This window comes from Hippocampus comes, unplaced genomic scaffold (genome assembly GCF_001891065.2).
Source record: "Hippocampus comes isolate QL1 unplaced genomic scaffold, H_comes_QL1_v1.1 scaffold67, whole genome shotgun sequence".
NCBI lineage: Eukaryota > Metazoa > Chordata > Actinopteri > Syngnathiformes > Syngnathidae > Hippocampus > Hippocampus comes.
In genome coordinates this window covers 2,174,671-2,196,565 of record NW_017805221.1, presented here as the reverse complement: position 1 = coordinate 2,196,565, position 21,895 = coordinate 2,174,671, and the positions used below count along the sequence as shown (strand labels likewise).

At 46.0% G+C, this 21,895-nt stretch overlaps 1 protein-coding gene across 3 annotated transcripts; it reads right to left on the bottom strand.

Annotated features, from left to right (window-relative positions):
- Nucleotides 1-571: 571 nt before the first annotated feature.
- Nucleotides 572-21,768, bottom strand: clstn3 (calsyntenin 3). 3 transcript variants are annotated; one of them, XM_019869115.1, is made up of 19 exons: nt 21,461-21,768; nt 20,559-20,625; nt 17,280-17,402; nt 16,649-16,859; nt 16,361-16,569; nt 15,581-15,730; nt 14,825-15,010; nt 13,391-13,678; nt 12,381-12,493; nt 11,115-11,274; nt 9,846-9,893; nt 9,441-9,589; nt 8,836-8,984; nt 5,013-5,239; nt 4,644-4,805; nt 3,557-3,702; nt 3,340-3,469; nt 2,835-3,019; nt 572-2,574 (listed from the first exon to the last, which is right to left on the bottom strand). In XM_019869115.1, the coding sequence occupies exons 2-19, from the start codon at nt 20,623-20,625 to the stop codon at nt 2,404-2,406; spliced, it is 2,874 nt and encodes a 957-aa protein (XP_019724674.1). In that variant the 5' UTR covers nt 21,461-21,768; the 3' UTR covers nt 572-2,403. The 3 variants fall into 3 exon arrangements, with proteins under 3 accessions (XP_019724674.1, XP_019724675.1, XP_019724676.1); XM_019869116.1 differs by lacking the exons at nt 20,559-20,625; nt 21,461-21,768 and adding an exon at nt 18,745-18,826; XM_019869117.1 differs by lacking the exons at nt 20,559-20,625; nt 21,461-21,768 and adding an exon at nt 18,099-18,201.
- Between the last annotated feature and the right edge of the window lie 127 nt (nt 21,769-21,895).

Here is a 21,895-nt window from a genome sequence, read left to right as displayed (position 1 = left end):
CTGCTTCTTTTTGCTACTTTTAGTCTAGTTCAGTTGTCACCAAATGAAGGTAGGGCGTTTTTTAAACATTTTCCAGCTGTGGATATTCAGCCACCGCTTCAGCCCATGCTAACGGGTCAGCACAAGGCACTCAAAAGTGTGCGTGGCGCCAGCTGAGCTCCCGCTGGTTAGGTAAGCTCTCCTCAGGCGCTGTTGCTGGACCTTGCAGTACGGGGAAGTGAGGAAAACAGAGCCACAAAGCACTCTCGCGAGAGGCCACCCGATTTCAAGGGACAACACGAAATGCATATTATTAAATCACGTGAAAATGACATTGAAAAAAAACCTAAGATGCACTCACATGCAAGATGTGAAAAAAAGGGGTTCTTGTGGAGACGTCATATATTGTTTTAATTACGATTTTTGTCACATTGTCCGCCAGTTTTCTGTCGATAACAATCCATCTCATCATCGGTGTATCGGTAATTTGAGGTAAAGTTCCAGTAGTGATCGTAATACAATAGAAGTTATTCAATTCAATGCTTACTCTCTTTTGTGACATCACCCCCCAAAAAAATACAAACAGGCTCTATTTTTATTTACGAACATTTTTTTTTTTAATAGTACTGCACATTGATAGGCTACACAGACGGACAGCAAGAGACACTGAGGTGGGAGGAGGGGGTGGGCATATTCGGGATGGGGAAGTGTCTGGAGGGCTGGGTGGGAAGCACAGGTTGTACCTTCACTGAAAAGAAAATATCAGATGGAAGCAGTAAAATAGAATAGTCATGGAAAAAGAGTGTGAAAGACAGCGATGCCACATTTATGTACAGTTGTCGGGATCACAACCAATGTGCCTCCCTTTGCTTTTTCTCTGTGATTCCTATATTGACAAATTCTTAAATTACAACATTATTACACACAAAAAGTAAGACACAGGCATCAAGCCAGATATCATCCTCACGTCAACTACTAGTATTATTTTCCTACTGTTTTCTTGATGCTGGAATAGGCGATGAACAAAAACAGGGAAATGACCATCTGCTCCCTATTCGAGTGTGCTGAAACATGGCTGCAATTATAATGATAAGAATTCATTCCAACAATAATAGTCATCAATAATATTTCTCAGTGTATGTACATAAAATTCATTACAATCAATAAAGTCAAAACTGCCCAAGCTGAGTTGACATTCCGGGGACAGCAGAGGGAGGATAGCGGTGAAGTGTGTGTGTGTGTGTGTGTGTGTGTGTGTGTGTGTGGTTTACAGACATTCCAGACGTCAATTTGAGAAGCATGAGAGCAGTGATTCCGAACCATGAGAGATCATCGTGAGTATTGCTGAAGATAGGAGCAGTTTGTGGTTGATTGATAAACTATCATGACCAGCTCAAGATGTAGGCGGAGGAGTAATGGGGCCACACGAATACTGTCCAATAGTATGATGAAAATGCTGCCACTTGCCTCTTGACTGGAACACGTAAAGGGAGCACGGGCTCCTATCGGACTTTTTCTGTTTCACTCACAGTTAAAATTAGACAAGCCCCTTCATGTTCCTTTTTGAAGATATTGAGTTGAGAATAATACAATACAATATATTAGCCAAACATTTGCAATATTATGAGAATGACGTTTATATTTTATGAAAACAGTGAAAGTTATGAGAATAGTGTCCAAATTTTTTTTTCAGAAAAAAAATTACAGGAACAAAGTAATTTTAACCACTTCCTAACCGAAGGCTTTTCGTCATTGTATTCTGACCATTCTCATAAACGTACAATTATTTTTTCCAACTATTTTGGCAGAATTCTCCAAACCATACGACACGATTGTGATCGTCTCCCTTCTTCTTTGGAGTGTGTCCCTATTTCTCCTCGGCTGATGAAAGTCTCGCAAAAAACAAAAAGTTCATCGCGGAATGTATCGAGGGGGGCTGGCAAAGTGCGAGGAGACAGCTTGTGCGCAGACCTCGTGGCTCGGGCCGAATAAGTTGTGCGTGTGTGTCGGCATGTGGAGAGCGGGGCCTTTGCCTTCTCATTCGAGTAAGGGTCCCATTGTGTATTCAAGAACAAAAGAAAATACAATCAAGTGTTGTTTTTCAGCCTCATTCATCCAGCATCACACTATACAGACACGTTGTTGTTGTTGTTATTATGATTATGTGACGTGGAACGAGCGCACCACAAATCGTTTGCGTGGCTCAGGCAGATCAATTACATGGAGTGTATACATTGTGCCGCTGAACATCGAAGTGGAGGACCGACCGCCCGCCGTCACGTATGGCTGCGTATTACATCGAATGTGTTGTGCGTCATGTTTTTTTTTTTTTTTTTTTTTTTTTTTGCAGGTATACATTCCATACATGACGGTAAAAGTGTTGGTTTCCGTGAGAACCGGTGCAGGCGGGGTTTTACATGCAGCTCAGTAGCGACGGGCGTTGCCGTCCCGGACCTCCTTCTTGAAAATGATCCGCTGGTCGTCGTTGGCGTTGTCGGGCGACTCGGCCACGTCCTCCTCCTCTTCTTCTTCCTCCTCCTCCTCCTCACCATCTCCCGCCGTGTCAGCGGACATGCCCAGGCGAGACTCGTAGGACTGGGGTGACAGCAGAGGTGGCAAAAGTGAAAAAAAAACCCATACATTTAATGAAGAATTTACAAAATATTTTGAATTAAGTCTTTTGGTTTGTGAATGCTTTTAAATGTTGTACTTTTAATTTTAAGTCTGTGAAGCACATTGCGTTAGCGTGTGTATGAAACGAGCTACATAAATAAAGCCGCTTTGCCTTGCCCAAGGGACAATAAAGTACTTTCACTTCCCGAGACTGGTCAACCCCACGTGACGGACGACTTTACCTCCATGGGGTTGACGATGATGGTGAGCGCGGAGTCGTCCCACTGGCCGCTGCCTTCCTTGGCCGCCTGGCGGGCCTCCTCGCTCCGGCGGTGGATGGAGCGGATCCGGTAAATGCCCAGGATCACCATGATGACCAGAAAAGCCACGCACACCATGATGATGATGGTGGCGGCCCCGGGGACAACTGACAAACAAGATGGATAATCACACTCAGGCTCTGAAGGGGTATCGGATGTAGACACTGATCTTGTTGAACACAACTGACCACAACATTATGACCACTCCCACAATCTAAATATGATAATCTAGTTAGAAAAAAATGCCTTTGTAAACATAACAATGCTCCACTGTGATCGACACTGTCAGGGAGAGATTAATGAAACAATACAGGGAGGGACTCCTCAGTTGTGGCATCATCCCCCAATATTCCACTCCTGAATATATTCCCCCATCGCAACCCTTAGCATAATCTACAAAGGCAAATGATTCAATCTGACGAGTCACCTGAGTTGCGATGTAGACTGGGCAAGGCGTGTCCACCGAGCTCGCCTGCGTGTTGATGGAGAAACTGTTGCTGGGAGGCCATCAAGTGGGATGGGTGATACATGCTGTCCAAGGAGTGGAGGAAGTTGACCTAAGAGAGGAAAGAACAAATTGGCTAATGGACGCACCCAAAAGGACGAGGATCTTCGACAAAAGGTTTCCTTTGAGCTCTCCGCACCTCCAGAGTCAACTCATTGCTGGTGTATCTGCCGTTCATCTCGGAGCAGGACAGACGGAAGCGCCGCTCGAAGCGGGACGAGCTCCCGGACAGTCGGTAGCGGACTGAGCGAAGGACGTCCTCGTATACGGAGATGGATTCAGCACCTGAAGGTCCAGAGGAAAAAGTAGAAGGGGTGTGGGTCAATGGGTAAAAACACCCCAGATAGCATCATGCCCCAAGTGGACCCGGAAAAGAACGGGATCTTCGGGGAAGTGAACTTGCGATATAAAAGCAGAAAGAACGAACTCCTTGTTGACTCAGCGATCCCTTTCAAATATCCAAATGAGCATTTTTGCGCATGGGAACATTGTCACTGACTCCAACCAGTTTTGAAATGAATCCAACTGAGAGATGGTCTCATTTCAAGTCTTGCAAGTGGTGCGCTTAACCTGTGCGATGTCACATTACCTTCTCTGGATTGAGAGAGGCTCCAGCAGACCTGGATTAGAGGTTGAACAGAAACTGAAGTGGATCCACTTGTCATGTGAACGTTGAAATGATTTAGCCAGCCTTTCTGTGGGTTTACTTCTATGGTGTTTCATCTTGATCCATATTTTTTTGGGGAGACGTGAACCCACCAACCAAATTCAGACTGGTCCGAAATGAGCAGAATAGTCTCATTTTAGTTTGCTAGTTTTTGAAGTGGTTCGCTTAACCTGCGCAATGTGAACACGCCGTACTCCAGATTTCGCTTTGCCTTATAATTCTTCAGTATTGCTATTTTGAAACAAATGTGGTCCTAAACATGAATGAGATCCAATACCGGTAATTGTAATTCCCTTTCTACTGGTTTACGCTTGAAGGCGTTTTCACTTTGATCTCCTTCAATCACCCAAACAACTCAAAGAAACAAATTCAGATTTTTGTCATGTATGTGAACACTTCAGCTGAATTCAGGGCCGCTTCAAAAGAGATCTACATCTCACTTTGTCTTGTAATGCAAGAACCAAAGTCGAACAGAGCACCAAAGTGGATCCCTTTGCAATATGAATGCAAAAATGGCCCATCAAAAATGGTTTCAAAAGACGTCGATTGTTTGAATGACCTGTGATGGCGATGTAAGCCGTCGTGTTGATGATATCCAAGCCCCGCTCTCGCACGACATCCATATCGACCAGAAGCTCCTCCCGCTCCAGATCTAGCTCCTCGCCCAGAGGTTGAACCTCACAGCCGTCCAAAGTGTGTGCCACGGCATCGGACATCAGCGCTGCAAAATTGATGACGATTACAAAAGCCCTGTTTCAACATCAAGTACGGTTTGGTTCAGTTTGGTTCTGTTCCCATGTCGTCCCACTTTCCAACACAATTTTGTTCGGGTACGAGCCACACGTTGGCAACAGAAACAAATGTATCCGACCCCAAACGGAACCATAATGACTGATTCACTCCACAGATGATTGTCTGTTGGACTCACCTCCACCTTCCATCCCCTGCGCAGCCGTGTTGACAGCATGAGTCAGCGAACAGACGATCCGTAACTCGGGGAATAAGGCGACGCCCCGGGTGGCCTCGAACTCGGGAGCGGGGCGAGCCAGATGCGGGCCGACCCCGGACAGAGAGATCTGAGGAGCATCCGGCTGGAGGACCACCAGGTAACCTTCCAGCGGCTTCAGGGACAGACAGCTCTCCTCACTGAAACATCTGCAAGGAGGCGAGAAGCAGACCGTAGGGCCAAAAAGAGCTGAAACGCAAAGCGAAAAAAGGGCTGCCGTGCCAGATTTTGATGACCATCCCTACTTCTTTAGCCAGCAGATACATTTCACCTGAATCAAAAGCCCCTTGTGGTGTTGCTGCCAAGCTGTGGCCTCCATTTTGCCTCAGTTCTAAGAGAAATGATTGGCAAAATGCTTGAGAAATAATCAGCTCGCTCATTGACTTTCATGATCCTCCTTACTTCTTTAGCCAGCAAATAAGTTGGACTTGAATGAACAAGCTGCCTCATACCAAACTCCTTTTTTGCCACCAACAAGTATGAGTTGACTAACTGATTCTTATGGCCACACCCACTTCTCCAGCCAGCAAATCAGTTGAGCCTGAATCAACAGTGCAATGCATCCCCCCAGCCCCCTCCGCCACCTCTTCGAAATCTCACTGACAAAATATTGAGGAAAAGACTCACTGACTCATTGAGTTTTAAGCGCATTCGTTATCAAAATGGTCCTAATCATTCACGCTTCCTTAGCCAGCAAATGGGTTCAGCCTGAATCAACAACACTCCATTTTTTTCCTCCATCTCAGCAAAATGTCTTGGAAATCGCTCATGAACAAATAAATTAAATGTTCTGCCCATCCACAGTCAAATAGCCGCAATCCTTTCCACTTTTTGAGGGGGCACATCGCTCAAAACTGACTCAACAGCTCCCTCTGCTGATTGCTGCGAACTAGCACATACAGATCAATATCGTCGTTGATTCCAGGAGACGCACGCTCTTGTTGTCAAATACTTGGAGCATAAAATGTTGTCATACGAATGCCAGCTATTTATTCATTTGCGTTACACAAGTGGGCACGGTGGTACTGTATTGGAGTGTGGATTAAGCACAGCGCGTGTGAATGCGTGCGTTACATTTCCACTACCAGAGTGAGCAGCTGCTTCTATCGGCTTCTACAGAAGGGCTTGCTGTTCCGCCATCTGGGTGACTTCCTGGCCGCAAATCAATCTAATCTTCACGCACGCAATAAAATGAGAAGGGGGGTGGGTGGCTGATATCAAGAAAAAAGAAAAGCCACGGCTCACTTGAGCTGAAGCTAAAACAATCTCGCCGTGACCTTGAATCGCTGGGACGGAAGCCTTCCAGCACAAACGTGTGGCCTGGAAATCATCCATCCATGTTCTAGAGGGCGCGCCCTCATTAGGCTCCCGAGTGAGCTGGAGCCTACGCCAACTGACGCAGGCCGCCCCGGACTGGTCGCCAGCCAATCGCAAGGGAGCTCATTTTGAGTTGAGAGAACAATGCAATCTGCGCCTTGAGTTTGATGTGATCTTCCTTGTCAGCAGCCTACTTTTTTCCCCCCTGGCTCTCTCTCGAGCTGCGGCATAAATATAAATGTAAATACGCAGCTCACCGCATCCATGCACTGGACTGCACTAATCTGAAGGGGAATTAATATTTTACCAGCTAAAAGAGACGGACGGCTAAAGCCAGAGAGAAAGTTGTGTCGGTGTGGAGCAGGCTGGAGCGCTGACCAAGAGACAAAAGATTGCCAGCGTTTTACTGGACAGTTTAGTGATTTCGCCACCCGACGAAAGGCGCTGATGACACTGGTCAACACAGTGATAATGGGTTTTTTTCCACCAAAGATGGAACCAGATACGTGAGATGTGCAAAAAGAGAAAAAAAAAAAAAAATGACAGTTAAGCAAATATTTAGTATTCATGATTCAAGTTCGGAATGACTGTCGGTTGATTATTTTATTTACTTTTTTATTCACAAATTGGATGGAATTAATATTGTTCAGTCTTGTCCCGCACATTCAAAAAAGTGTTTCCAAATCCATGACACGTGTGCGAAGGGACTTGGCTAAATCATGTCACTGTTTGCATCAACAGTTATCCAGCACGAGTGCAAGATGCAGGTAGCTAGCTCACTATGCCTACACGCCGAAAACGCACCTTCCCTTCCGATAGCGGTGTGACTGCTTTAAAGTGCCTTGTTGCGCAGGGAGAGAGATTTTCGTTCTCGGCTTGGGAGCCAGCGCGTGAACTGGGGCTCCTTTAGAGTGCCTCATTGTGAGTGCACGTACGACATGGGAAGGAGCAGGGAGAGGGAATTTTATTTATTTTTGGAACAAGTCCACCTTCACAGCTGGAATTTTAGTCTGACGTGACCGCTTTAGAGCGCCTTGCTCTCACCGCGCGACAACCCGGTCAGCTATCTTCCGGCCACGAAGGCTTAAAGCGGATTTATTTTTGCTGCTCAAACATGAACCGTCGTTATGTGTAGGCATGAGATTGACAGTTGAGCCGGGCGTCTTTTTTGCGCATTCTAGCTCTTTAAGGCCAAATTTGAAATCTGCTTGATGAAAGAAACAGTCCCTTTGCTAATATAGTTTACGTTACCTTTGGCAGCTACATTGATTTTAAAGGCCCCCGGGCACACTGGCAACAGATAGAGGCTGAAATCTGATTGGACGGGAAAAAAAAAATGTACAGCCAAGCGAAACTCTACAATACAAAGAGAATACAACTTCATGGAGCAAATATAATTTAGGTAGCGAATGTTATGCCGTCGGCCCGGTGGGCCAGTGTTTAGCGGGTCGACCTCACAGTGCAGAGGTACCAGGTTCAATTCTCGCTCCGGCCTCCCTGTGTGCCTGCGTGGGTTTTCTCCGGGTACTCCAGTTTCCTCCCACATTCCCAAAACATGCGTGGCAGGCTGATTGAACACTCGAAATTGTCCCTAGGTGTAAGTGTGAGCGCAGATGGTTGTTTGTCTGTGTGTGCCCTGCGATTGGCTGGCAACCGGTTCAGGGTGTCCCCAGCCTATTGCCCGAAGACAGCTGGGATAGGCTCCAGCACGCTCCACGACCCTTGCAAGGATAAAGCGGATCAGAAAATGGATGGATGGATGGATGGCTGGATGGATGGATGGATGTTATTCCGTGCCAGAATTGTTCATCATGGCCAGTTGTGTTCAATACAAAAAACATTTACCTCCCACTTCCAGCTTCTATTGCTCACACGTTGTTTCCTACTGCAATGCTGAAAGTGCTCAGTATTCACAAGAGCTTCTTTGCACGATTTGAAAAGGTGATGCCGTGGCCATCGGCTGCTGCCAATTGAATTACCCGGCTTTGCGGAAGCTGAATAAATGAGCGTGCGTGCGACGCTGCGGCTTGCCAAGAAGAGCGCAGGTGACTTTTGGGCTGAAGCGAGCAAACGGGAGATAAGATACTTGCTTATCTCCACACGATTATTCCTCCTTATCAGCGGCGAGGCAAGGTTCATGTTTGATGTGCTCAATGTCGAAGGGAGAGAAGGAGGAGGCGTTCACAGGCCCTCGGAGTGACACGGTATGCGACAACTATAAAACATTTCACTTTCACGGTTTACATCATGAAGGCGCATCCCCTCAGCTTGACGTCATTGTCAAGTCTTTTCCAGAAACTTGGCAGCTGCTCTCCATTTCTGGCCCGAGTGCGTTTGTGCAAAGGAAATAAGTCCGTTCACATCGCTGTTACGCCAGTGCGTGAATGTTTGGCAGTGATAAGATGCGGCGAGGGAGCTGTGTAGGTACCTGAGAGAGGTGGTAAGTTTAAGGGGTCGCACTCCAGGCGTGGCGAAGCGAAGGGAGTTCCGGTAGGTCACCTGCTGCACGGCGCGGTTGAAACTCTCAATGTCATCCCCCTCCAGCACTAATACTGACTGGCTAGGGTTCACGTGCACCTGAAAACATCAAATGGCAGGGGAGGAAATTGCTTCAAAGCAAGCCACACGCTCCGCACTGCTCCTGAGTGCGCCGGCCAACAGAGCATTTTCATGATCAACAACAGTCCTATGATATTTCTGCGATAAATGTTGCTTTTTCTTTTCCAAAACAATGCGTCATTGAAATGCACTCATTCAAATTCCCAAAAATTGTAATCAATTGAATTGTAAAAATCAAATCGTCCGAATAACACAAACATTTTACACATGTAAAATACACACACACACACACACACACACACACACACACACACACACACACACACTTAAATTTAAAATAATTCTAAACATGAGAACGATTGATTTTATATTTTAAAATAAACTCTCTATTTCAACACGCCATCCTCCATAACCCTGCTTATTTACTTGCTGTCAGATTGTTATGAGGCCTAGTAGGATTCCCTGAGGCGTTACCTTCATCCCGGATCCCAACGTCTCCAGGTCTCCGAAGTCCAGACCCTCCCTGCAGGCGTACAGGCACTCCACCACGCTGTGAGGCTCCACGCTGCCAGGACGCACCGTCACTCCGGACAACAGGCCGTGGTAACCGCCGGCATATTTCACTGACATCACACAAAAATGCATCACCACCAAACCAACCCACACCAGGGAGCATATGAGAGACTCAAAATTACCTCTGTCTCACACTTGCAACTGAAACGCTCTCATGCAGTTTTTTTCCTCTGCTCACACACATTACTGAATATTTTTGCTCATATACACTGCTAAAAACGCATGGCATGCGAAAGGATTTCAGTTGTGCGTGTGAGAGGTAACCCTGAATGGCGTCCCTGACGGTCCATCGAATCTTTTCTTTACCTTGTGGGATGCTGTTGTTCACTATTTCCCTCTGCTTGTCCTCCGACTCTGCAGCAAATAGCAATGGGGGCAAGAGAAAAAAGAAACAAACACTCATCAAAATGTAGGAAGACGATGCCAGGCGACGCCTGAACGGGCCACAGAGTGACAGGAAGGAATGGAAAAAATGAACAATGCAGAAACAAAAAATGCAGACAATCACATGCACCATTTACGTGCACAGGATTGAAATTCAAGAAGAAGCCAAAGTATAAATCTGCTCCTTTTGAAAATGGAAATGGGGGGTAATGTGTCAAAAGATTATTATAATAGCAAATCAATTTTCCTCATTCAAATGAATTAAAATGCCATCAATCTGTTCCAGATGCGCTAAAAAAATGCAATGCAATGAATTTTTTTTAATCAAAGAAAAATACTGTATTGTATACATACTGTATATACATTGTACCGGTGTATTTGTTATTTTCGTTTTGTTTTTTGTACACACCCAAAATTCCATGTCCAAAGTGATTCGTTCTTGTTTTGATGTGACGCAAGGAACACACCAACCTGTCTTATTAGATCTGAAAAGTGTCTTTTGTCGAAATATATGAGGGACTTTGCCAGCCAATCACAAGCACAGACGAGAATTTACACTTTTCATCTATGGCCAATTTTATCAGCCTTAACATGTCTGTTTTTTAAATAATTGCCATCAGTGTTTAAAAGACTGTTGTGAAAATGCGCCCACTGGCTGACTGAAGTGGTTTAACTCGACACTGAGGAACTAACTTTGGCATGCTTTCCTTCCAACTTTGAAGTTTCCCAAAACACCATCTTCACATCTTCATCTTATCAAGAGGCTACCACCAGCCGCTTCCACACTGTTTGTTTTTCTGTCTTACTAATTAGCAGTCATAGATTCTGAGATTTTAGCGCAGTGCTGCTTAAAAGAGGTTCTGATAGCTGCCTGCCCATCGTGCTGCTCCGCCAAGCTAAATAATTGATGACTGCGTTATATTATTAGCCCTCAAAGACGCAAAAACACATCAGCTCAATCATAAGCGAGCAAAAGCATGTAAAACCTCCCGCGGGAGCAGGCCAGCGTGCTTGATGAAAAGTTCCGACGCCGTGATTTACGTCCGCGGTCCCCAACCGCTGTGCCGCAACTTGGCCACACGATGAGATTGACGAATAAATATTTGATTGATCATCTGAGTCTGAATTTGGGAAGTTTCACCCTGGCCGGCTGCAAAATGAATTTTCATTCATCGGCGGGGCGGCTCTCACCCCAGCAGGCGCCGATGAACATCCTCTGACGGGGGGCCGGGTTGGGCAGGGCGCCGTTGTCGTGGATGAGAGCGGGGTCAAAGGTCACGCCGTCCACGTACAGGGTCACTGAAGGGAACTGCACGCTGAGTGACAGGTGGTGCCACTCGCTGTCGCACACCTGGCGAACACACGGCATAATCAATCAGTCGTTCGGGATGACACGGAGTCGATATTTCATCGCTAGCAAACCGCCAACAGCTGTTGATTTTTTTTTTTAAACACCGTAGGGGGGCTGTTAAGTACAGTATTATGATCAATTAGATTATTTATTTCGCATGTGTCAAACGCAAGGCCCGGGGGCCAGATCCGGTCCGTCACATCCTTTTAGGTGGCCCGCGAAAGCAAATCAAACACGGCAACTTCCATGATGCTTGCTAAAATATGTACAAAAATTAGTTTTGACACCACTGATTTATTTATACATTCATTGACATCTTATTGGTATAAAAATAAATAAATAAATAAATAAAATAGTTATTCGACTTTTGAACATGATTATTATTTAATAAATAAATACATACATTTACCTGCTGTCCAAGGTTTTGCATTATCGGGTATCAAATTTATCTATGATATTATAATTTCCTTATTAGTTCAAATATCAATTGAATTTAAATGGACAATTTCCATCTGTCCATTTTCTTGTCCGCGTTATCCTCAGGAGGGTTGCGGGCATGCCGGCGCCTACCCCAGCTGTCTTCGGGCAGTATCCCATCTTTACGAGTCCCAGTCAAGAGACGAGCAGCGGCAGCACCATGACATGGCATTACAACTGGTGTCCAGTGTTTATTACTTTTAAAATGTGCCATACTTTTAACGGTCAAGTACTAATCAAATAATGAATAGATCCTCTGAAATGATCGGCAATGACGTTTGTCGTCGGTATAGAGGGTGGGGGAGTAGAAGGTCACAAGCTATCAGACAAAGACAAAAGGATCTGAACAAATCTTATTTTATCTCCGTATCAGCTTGAATGTAATCTTCCTCAATCTGTCTGGGGCGGGCAGCCTCAGTCAAATCACAATCTCCCACCAGCGCCGCACCAGTAAACCCTTCACTCTCCCACCCTGTCCAGGCAGGCGGACATGTTGGCCTTATGCGCATGTTTGCTGTGTGCGTGACCATTAACCCAACAGTTTGATGGGAACATGAAGAGTTGATCCCCCCCCCACACACACACACACACACACACACACACACAAGACCATACGGCTCAGCCAGTACCTGCTCCAGTTTCCACAAGAACTTGACGGGCCGTGCAGCCGAGACGTCGGGCCAGTAGAAGAGAGAAAGGCGGCAGCCGTGCACGGAGAGTGAATAGTGAGAGAACGAGTCATCTGAGGAGAAGAAGACGCAATTAATTGGAACTTTTAAACTGACTTTTCTACGGATTTCTTACATTTCATTTGAATCTCTCTTTTTAGGGGCCAATATTCAAACAGTATTCACACGGCAGCCATGATGCTTGTGCAGTGTCTGTTTTTTTTTGTTTTTTTGTTTGTTTTTTTACCGCAGCGAAGTGTGTGAAGGTTAAGTGGCTCCCTCAAGAGCAACTTGCCCACTGAGGCCACAAACAAGCACGCGCTGAACAACGGTGGTGATAATTCACTGGAGGTTTGCGCTCTGAAGTAACGTCCAAGAAAGGCCAATTTGCCAACAACAATGTCAAAAATCCATCTTGAGGAGCTTCAAACTTTGGACCATTCTGCTTTCAGCAGTTGATTTTGCGCTAAAATATCGCTTTCGGTAGGTATAAAAAGCAGGATTGAAGGGCTTGCCGTTCAGCGTGATCATCAACAAAAACTCAGTTGATCTGAAATACTGTACTTCCCGTTGACAATCTTATTCTTAAGTCAAATTGATAGTGTCAGACTAGTGTACGCCCATCTAGTGGCTGAGAGTTGAATTACATTCAAAATCAACATTATGCAGAACAAAATCCCCACCTCCCAAAAATATGAATAACAGTAGGACCACGGTACCGGTTACTCAGTTCAACACGTTCAAAAATCTGTGGGAACATGTTTTCATATCATAAAAGTCGCTAGCTCATGTTGCTTATTTCTCTTCGATAAAACGGTCACATTTTGGGATAATGGGACACATTTATGTCCACTCTGTTCCGTCATTTATAGGATGTTGGAAATGAAAACATGGTATTGATCCAAATTAGGATTATTTCTGTGTCATTGTAAGGTACAGTAGTTCAAATGATGCGATTGATCATAACTCACCGTTCTTGACAGTGCTACACACAATGGTCTCCTCTTCCTTGCGACTCGTTTTCGACTGAGCAGCAGCCGGCTGGACGTTGGTGCCCCACCTACGCATCCACAGCTGCAGGGTGAAATGGTCGCCGGACAGCCCCGTGACAACCGTGTCCGGCACCACCGCCACGTGGTTGGACCCGTTGAAGGAGAACACCAGAGAGGAATCCGAGGAAGGTAGAGTGGGAAGCGCTGACGTCCAGTTGGCTGCGGGCGATGGAGGTGGGAGGAGGTCGACCTCGCCTCGAACAGCGCCTGGTTAAGGTGGAGCCAACAAATCAGTCAACACAAGGTGGGGAACTTGAGTCACATGACTTGACTCGAGTCAGATTTCAGTCGCCGATTTCATCTCACTATAAAACCCCAAAGCTAGGTTTTTTTAACTTCACGGTTAAGACAACCAATAACTAGTCAAACATTAACTCAGCTTCATGTCAATAATGCGTTTAATTAAGAAGATAAGAAACAATAAAGAAAAGTGATTTGATTGTGAATGTGTCAGTACAGCTAACTAACTCAATTACAGATCGCAGTAATGCTGCATGCTAATAGTGAAAAGTAGCTCATGTATGAATACTGTACATTGTGGCTGAGTATGTCAGAGAAATAACAACTACAACATTAAACGTCACCGTCACGATAAGACCCACAAAGACAGGAAAGCAATGTTAACTTCCCAACCTAAGTGTAACGAACTGATCGCCAATTAACCAAGGTCACTTATGCGTTTAATGTGAAGAAAATGAAGCAATAGACAATCAAGACTGGCTTTGGAACCTTGAAGAAAAATGATGTAACTGTGAATGTTTTTCTGAGTACAGCTAACTAACGCAAGTAGCTACGAATAGCATTGATATTACAACGCAATGGAGACGAGTAAAAAGTGGCTAATGTGATCATATACTGTATGTTTGTCGTGACGAAGTGAATGATGCATGATGATGAGAGACATAATAGCTATGAAATCTAACTTTATTGTCATGATAAAGCCACAAGGCTAGGTAAGCTTTGTTAACTTCAGTTTGGCTAACTAATAGCTCGTGAAACATTCACCACCCATACGCTTCATGTCGGTTATGCATTTAGTTGGAAAGATAATAAAGTAATAGACGATAGAATAATTTAAAAAATGATTTTATGGATGTCTTGGTACAGGTAGCGCAAGTACATAAAGTGTTGGCGCTACATGCTTAATGATGAGTGAAAAGTGGCTAATGTGCTGAGGCTATCGGACTTGTTCAACCCAAGCAATAACTTGACTTGCTTTAAATTTAACAGGGACTCGATTTGACTTACTTGATTTTTGTCACAGTAGCTTGAGACGTACTCGGAACTTGAAAGGTAAGACTTGAGACTTTCTTATGACTGCCACAGACAGTATGTCAGTTTAGACATACGCACCGCAAAGTCGCCGCACGGACCGGTCAGAGTAGCTGTCTCGGTCGCAGCCCTTTCCGATGTGGCCTGTCTGAAGCTCTACAGTGGCCTGGATGTTCCAGACGGTCTCCTCGCAAGTCTCCAAATGCAAGCTGGGGAAGAGCGGGATGCTACCCGAGCCAGGTGTGTACTCCACACGCTTGGTCCAACCTGAAACACAATCCAATCAGCGATGCTGACTCAGGGCTAATCGCTTAGGTGAAATTGTTGAAAATAATGAAATGCTGACTTTCAGGAAAAAAAAAACAAAAAACAATTCTGTGAGGCGAATTTGAAAAAAGAACCGGTCCCACTGCTCATATAATTTCCGTCAGCCAGCACGGCTGATTCTGACATTCCCTGGGCAGATTAGATTGACAGGGCAGTGCTTAAAGTCTGAAATCTGACTGGCTGAAAAAAAAAATGTAATCCACATAGACGTACTGGAAGCAATGCAGACCAAAGAAATACAGTTTCATTGAACTAATAATAGAATTTGAATTGTGCAGGTCAGTCCTTCTGATAGTGTTAAGGGAGCAGAGGACCTGACTGCCCACTTCTGTAAGAATGACCTGGAATGATGATGAAAACAGCCGCATTTCTAAAAACTTGCTATTTGTCAGCCTCTGCCGCCTTCAACGCAAACTGACTCACATCGCCAACCAGCCCACATCGATCCCAACCCACGGTGATGTTATCCACAGCTGAAGATGACGCAAAAGGGGCGAGTGAGCAAGTTACCCATCCAGCCGGGCCTGCAGGACGGCTTGACCGTGACCACCACCTGAGCGTCGGCCTGAGCGCGGTTCTTGCCGCAGTCGAAAGCCGTCACCCAGAAGGTGTGAACGTGCTGACGCTTGGAGTCCAGCGGCTCCGTGTTCTTTATGTTACCTAGGCGATGCAAAGAGTGGGACAAAAAAAGAAAGATGATAATGAGGAAAAGAAGAAAGCGCAGACCTCCCTCCTTGACACGCAACACTTGCCCATTCTTAAATAACAGGCTTTTGCTGCGTGAAAAGATCAAAAGAAGTGATGTTCACGTGAAATGCTGTAACGTGATGGAACAGGGCACAAAAGAAGAACAGCGGCATCGGAACACGGGGTCTCTGGCCACCCAGCAAATTGTGCAGAGTCACAGTGAGGTAGCCATCCTTCCTTCTCCCTGCTTTGTACAAAAACAGCAGGCGCTCACTGTTCTGTCAGTCAACCAGCTGGGCGGCGGTTGCGCTAACGAGAAAAAGGACGTGAGGGAATAGACGGAGAGAGCACCTGAACAGCTGCTGCGGTGAAATTCACAACAATAGTCCGCCCACGCTAAGTCTATTTTCACAGTTGTGGCTTAATACCTGGCAGGGGAAGGAAGACGATGCAATTGATTGAAATATTTTCAATTAAACAGCCTCGTGGATGTGGCGAGCATATTCCATTTATTTTCATTGGCCAATGGGGCAGTTACGATCAATACTTTTGGACGCAAAATGTCTGAGACGCGACTCCAGAGATCTGATTTGTTTGTCTCACCATCGTTGTCAATAGCAAAGGGCACGTTGGGAGTGATGATGTCGTAGAAACAAATCTGGCTGTACTGTGGGGAGCAGTCGGCATCGAGAGCCTCCGCACGCACGATGCGGTCAAAGAGCCGCCCCTCTGGGACTGAGGCCTCGTAGCGACGCTCCACGAACACGGGGGAAAACTCGTTGACATCGTTGACCCGCACGTGTACGGTGGCCCTGACGAGGCAAGGAGCGTTGTTAGAAGGAAAGGGGGCGGGGCCGGACGTGCGTCGGCTCTCAGCATGATCGCACTCACTTGTGGGATTTCTTGCTGTTGACGCCGTCCGGCCCCTCGCCGCAGTCGTAGGCCTGGATGGTAAAGCTGTGCTCCCGCTGGCTCTCGCAGTCCAGCGGCTCCTTGGAACGCACAAGACCCTCGCCGGTGGAGCGGTCCAGGACCACTGCTTCAAACTGCACCGAACCGGAACCCGAGGGGCCATTGTGGACCCGGAAACCACAAATTTCACCTGAGAATGGGTGGGAGCACAATGAAGTAAATAAGGTATAATGCGAAAGAATGAGGCTGTCTTCGATATAGAACAGAATGAGCTCGACACGCAATCCAAACGACTGGAATATCGGATCCAAGTTCTCTCTCTTTGTGAGTGATACAAACCTATTTCATTTTCTCAATTAACATTGGAGCCCACCACAGTTATTTCAGGACCCAGGATGCACGCATGATCGAGCGACTGACTGCTGCTGCCAGGACAGCTTCAATTACACTACGCTGCACTAAAAATAGACGCCTCGCCTAGCAAATTCATACATCCTAAAACGGGGATGGTGGAAATACAGCAATGCGATGACGGGGTATTGTGATGTCTAACGATAAATTAAGTGCAATCAAGAATCTATTCATTGGCGTGAGTAGTGCTGGGCGTTACCGGCGTAGTGGAGCGGAGCGTCTTTATCCAAAGCGAAGAGCGGCGGGTTGAGAAGGACCGTGTTGTCGTTCTCCATCACAATGCCCTGGTACTCCGTCTCGATCCATGGCTTGTGCTTATTGGCTGTAAAGACCAAACAAGCAATATGTAATATATTACAAGCAGAATACAGTGGCACCTTACGAGTTCATGCTTGTGAATGTTCTCTTTCATCCAAGTCATTCCATCCCAGTCCATTCTGACGGCATTTTACAGTATACTTAACAGTAGTTTTCAAGTTGCAGGGATTTTACTTTACGCTGACCAAAGTAATGAAAAGGAGGCATTTTTTTGTGGGGATGGAAGACAAAGCGGGTTACTATTTGAGGAAATACGGTACACTGACTCAGCCCGCTTCACTTCTCCTTGTCCGGTTTCCGTCTCGTAGTACAAATCCCCGATGAAACGTCCACTTTTTAATCACACACTCATCTCTGGCACCGCCATCAATCAGCCCGCCTGAGCTCCACAATATCCTACTGAAAGGACAAAAACCGCCCCGGGTTTTCTGAGAATAATAACCTTTTAATTGCCAATTCATTATTCATCCTTGTGCAGGATGTTCAGCGCGAAAGGATCAAAGGCCAAGTTAATGAGAAGAAGCGGGGATTGTTCCGCGCCGTGGCAAAGCCAAGCCGTCTCCTCCCTGTCTTTGCCTTTTTCGTCCCGCAGCTCTTTGGAAATCAGGCGCACAGAAACGCTCGTCTGGAAAAAGAAGCTATCCACATGTCAACTCTTTAGACTAACTATCAATCTAGCTATTTTACCTAGCCAACTTACCTTCCTACTTCGAAGGTTGCGATTTGGAGAGGGAAAAAAAAACACCGTTCCAAAATTCGCCTTTTGTCTCTGCGCACGTACTTTTCAGTTTGCCAGACATTGAACGTGGCCTAAACGCTAATCTTTATCATACCACCGTCGGGGTTTCACGAAATAAAACGCGCACATAGCTCGCTTACCCGACACCCTCAGAATAAAAACAGGAACAAACCCAAGTTATTATTGAGTTCCTGGCTTGTTCTTTAGTTGATCACTTCCAGTTTCTGATTGGCTGGCGAACAGCCAATCGGAGTGTTCATTTTGTCACTGACGGCCGACGCCATTTTTCCACGTTGAATCAAGCGAAAACGGCTCACCGATCGACGGCTCATTCATTCTAAGAAGCACAATGACGGAAATGACAGGCTTAATAAATTAATGCATTCGTGTGGACGATTTCAATTGTTTTATTACAGTTTCACTCAGTGAACCAGTAACATCTTTTAATGGAGGGGATATATTTTGCGAATAAATAGCAACAACAAGCACAAAACACAGCACCAACAAAAACATACACAGTTAATTACACTGTATTGTACGCATATATTTTTTAAAAATCGTAATTACGTTATTTTCCAAAATTGTTCAGCCCGAATAAACCACTTACCTTGCGTCCCTACCTCTATTTTCCACACCTAATGACAGTACCTAGCCTTCCCACTCACCTACCATAGCAACCTAATTAACCACTCTCGCAATTTTTCCCATACCAAGCTACCTTCTCTCCCCGACCTTCCTACTTGCCTCACCCACCCCCATCACTACCTATACCTCCTACCTCACCGACATCTGTAGAGCTACTCCTCTACACAGCAACATACCTTAACTACATGCTACCAAACTAGCTAGCTACCAAAATGTTTAGCACACTCCAATCGCACCCCGTCTGGCATCCAAGAATTGTAATTGCTCACGTCTCCAGCGAATGACAAACAGTAGATTGACTCTCTCACGCTGCTTAATTAGTTCAACAAAATATTAGGAACGGCTCAGTGTTATACAGCGCAAACAACAAGCGCAATAATAAACACATTTGCTAAATGTTACATCAAAAATAAGCATGACTTCCTGAGTAGGTTCATCCACCTATCCATTTTCAACACCGCTTATCCTGAAGTGGGTCACGGGAGTTGCTGGAACCCATCCCAGTTCACTTTGGGTAAAAGGCGGACAAACCCCTGAACTGGTCGCCAGTCGTTCACAGGGCACATATCTGTACACACCCACATTCACAGAGTGGGAATGGATCCCACATTGCTTCGACGCAAGTGAGCCGAGTGTACCACCATCAGCGACTCGCTTCGTAAATTCTTGTACTGGATATGATTAGATTGCATACGGTAGCAATGTGTATGTATGCAGTACTTCTTGTTTAAAATCCCGCTGGGGACTAAATGAAGGCACAATTAACCAGTCCGGCCGCGTCTGCTCCTCCATATCCACGCTCTCTTTTTTGGGTTATTTATCTCCCTCAGCGTCACGCCTCCACCCTCCTCCTTCCATGTCGCATTAATCTGAGCATCAGGCGCGCGGATTACATTCCGGATTACAGATTGAGAGGCATTCCATCGTTCTGTCTCCTTTGGCACCGGTCAGCTCTCTATCTCACCACGACATGCCTGGCGCTCGGCACTCACGCGCACGTCTTCATAGCCCCCCCTCACCTGATCTCACATCCTCCGCCTCCCTCCTCGTCTGCGTCTTTTTCGGCCATGTCTCCCTCGCCTCCTGTCACTGCTCCTTCTCTGCCGTCCCTCCCGTACTCCTTTGCCTTCATCATATTCCCTGTCTTTTCCACACTACCCCCCGCCCCCGCCCACCCCCACCCCTTCACAGATGATCTTTGGAGAACAGACTTGGAATAGGAGGATGGTAAAATTGACATTACGAGAAGGAACAGAGTCATGCAGATGACAGATAGTTGCTGAAATCATGCCTGCCTGTTTTATTATGCACGATGATAATACAGTATGGCTTTCATGGATGGGCAACCTAAGAACTGTGTGTCATACGTGGCCTCTCGAGCGAATTTGATTGGCCCGCCATGCAAATCAAAAAACAAATACAACCTCAGAGGAACTGTTATATAGAAAAACACACGGAACCTATAAATGATCCTACCATGTTCACACCCACTGTGGTGTATAGGGACACCTCATATTTTGACAACTCTGAATGTAATAATACTAATAATAATCAAAGTAGTGAGTAGTAAACACACACTGCCCAGTTAAAATCTTTCTGACAGTGTCGATCAAAACTCATCATCATTGTAAAGCCTTCAATTCTGTACTGGGTCCTCTCAGATGTACCTAATACAGTTGGAGAGCATCTAAAACAAGCAACACAACAACAACTACAACAACAACAACACAACACGTCAACATGAGCAATTAATATCGATCCGGAGGAGTAACTGACCTTTGTTGCCATTGGCAACGGATGTCAAGCAAAGGAAGAGGAAGGAGAGACATTTCATTTTGTCCATCTGGGGGAGCAGAGGTGTAGAGAAAGGGGGAGGGGGGTGGGTGGGCGCATGCAACAACAACTCATTAGCACTCCAGAAGTAGAGACACAGAGGTTAAACAAAAAAGAAACCATGCAGGAACAAACATATTGATTGTCAATGCACAAACCCAATAAAATGATTTGATATGGGAAGGTTTGGTTTGTAACACTGTCGCTGCTTTATACACACACACACAACACCTCTGGAGAGATTTGGATGGGAGTGGTATTTTGGCAATATTTCATGCGGTGCAAATGCATTGTGTAAATGACGATAGTTGGATTTGGGAATGGTGTGGCCAGTAGTGTACAGTATTACCAAAATATATGCCGTATCTAAATAGCCAAATGAAAGAAACTGCTCATTTTCGCAATGGTCTCACTTTGTGTCTATTTACGCGTGTGTCACTTCCATAAATGGGCAAAACTGCGCGTGAGGGTGTTAAGTGGGTGTTTTCCTGCCTTTTAATTGTGGTTTGCCAGCAGCATGTGGCCCTTGATGAAAAATGACTCCTCGGGGGAGGATGGTATGGAATGAGGGGATGAATGTGGTGGGTTGCGGGCGCTCAAATCCAATCTGCTGCACTCCCACTTAATAAGCGACATTCTACACATTATCATACCGTACACAGATATTCACGTCCGGAAGGCCCTGGACGTGACAATGCATGTGTTCCCACTTGCAATGCGACATGACTGCGTGACAGTGACACAGATGAGGCTTCAATAATGGCTGCCCAGTTAAAGTCAGGTGAAATGTCGCAGCAACCACGATCTCGATGATGATCATGACGGTGAAGAAGAAGTGACGTTACCGTGTCGGCTGCAGCGGCGACGCCTGCTCGGTACCCACAGCCTCCTCTTTTTTTTTTTTTTTAGCCTCGCAGCATCCGCCTTCACGCCCCTGCCTCTTCCCCGAGCACACGTCCTCGTCCTCGGTTTAGAGCGGTCCCGAAGCTCCCGGTGATAGTTGATGGAGCTGATTGGTTGGGGAGGGGGGAAGGAAAAACCCCAAGACGATTCGGTGTGTAACTGGAGCAATGCCCTTGCTTTCTCGTCTGTAGAGAAGGAGAGATTGAGTGGGAATGTTACGGTGGCGTCCCCACTCCAGCTCCTCCCCTCCCTCGGCGTGCGTTAACCCGCCCACACTGCGTCCTTCTCCGGCTACGTCCTTCTTCAGCACCTTGGTGGCACACTGGTGCTCAGGTTTTTATTTAGTTATTTTTTAAATCTCAAACAATCACGTCTTG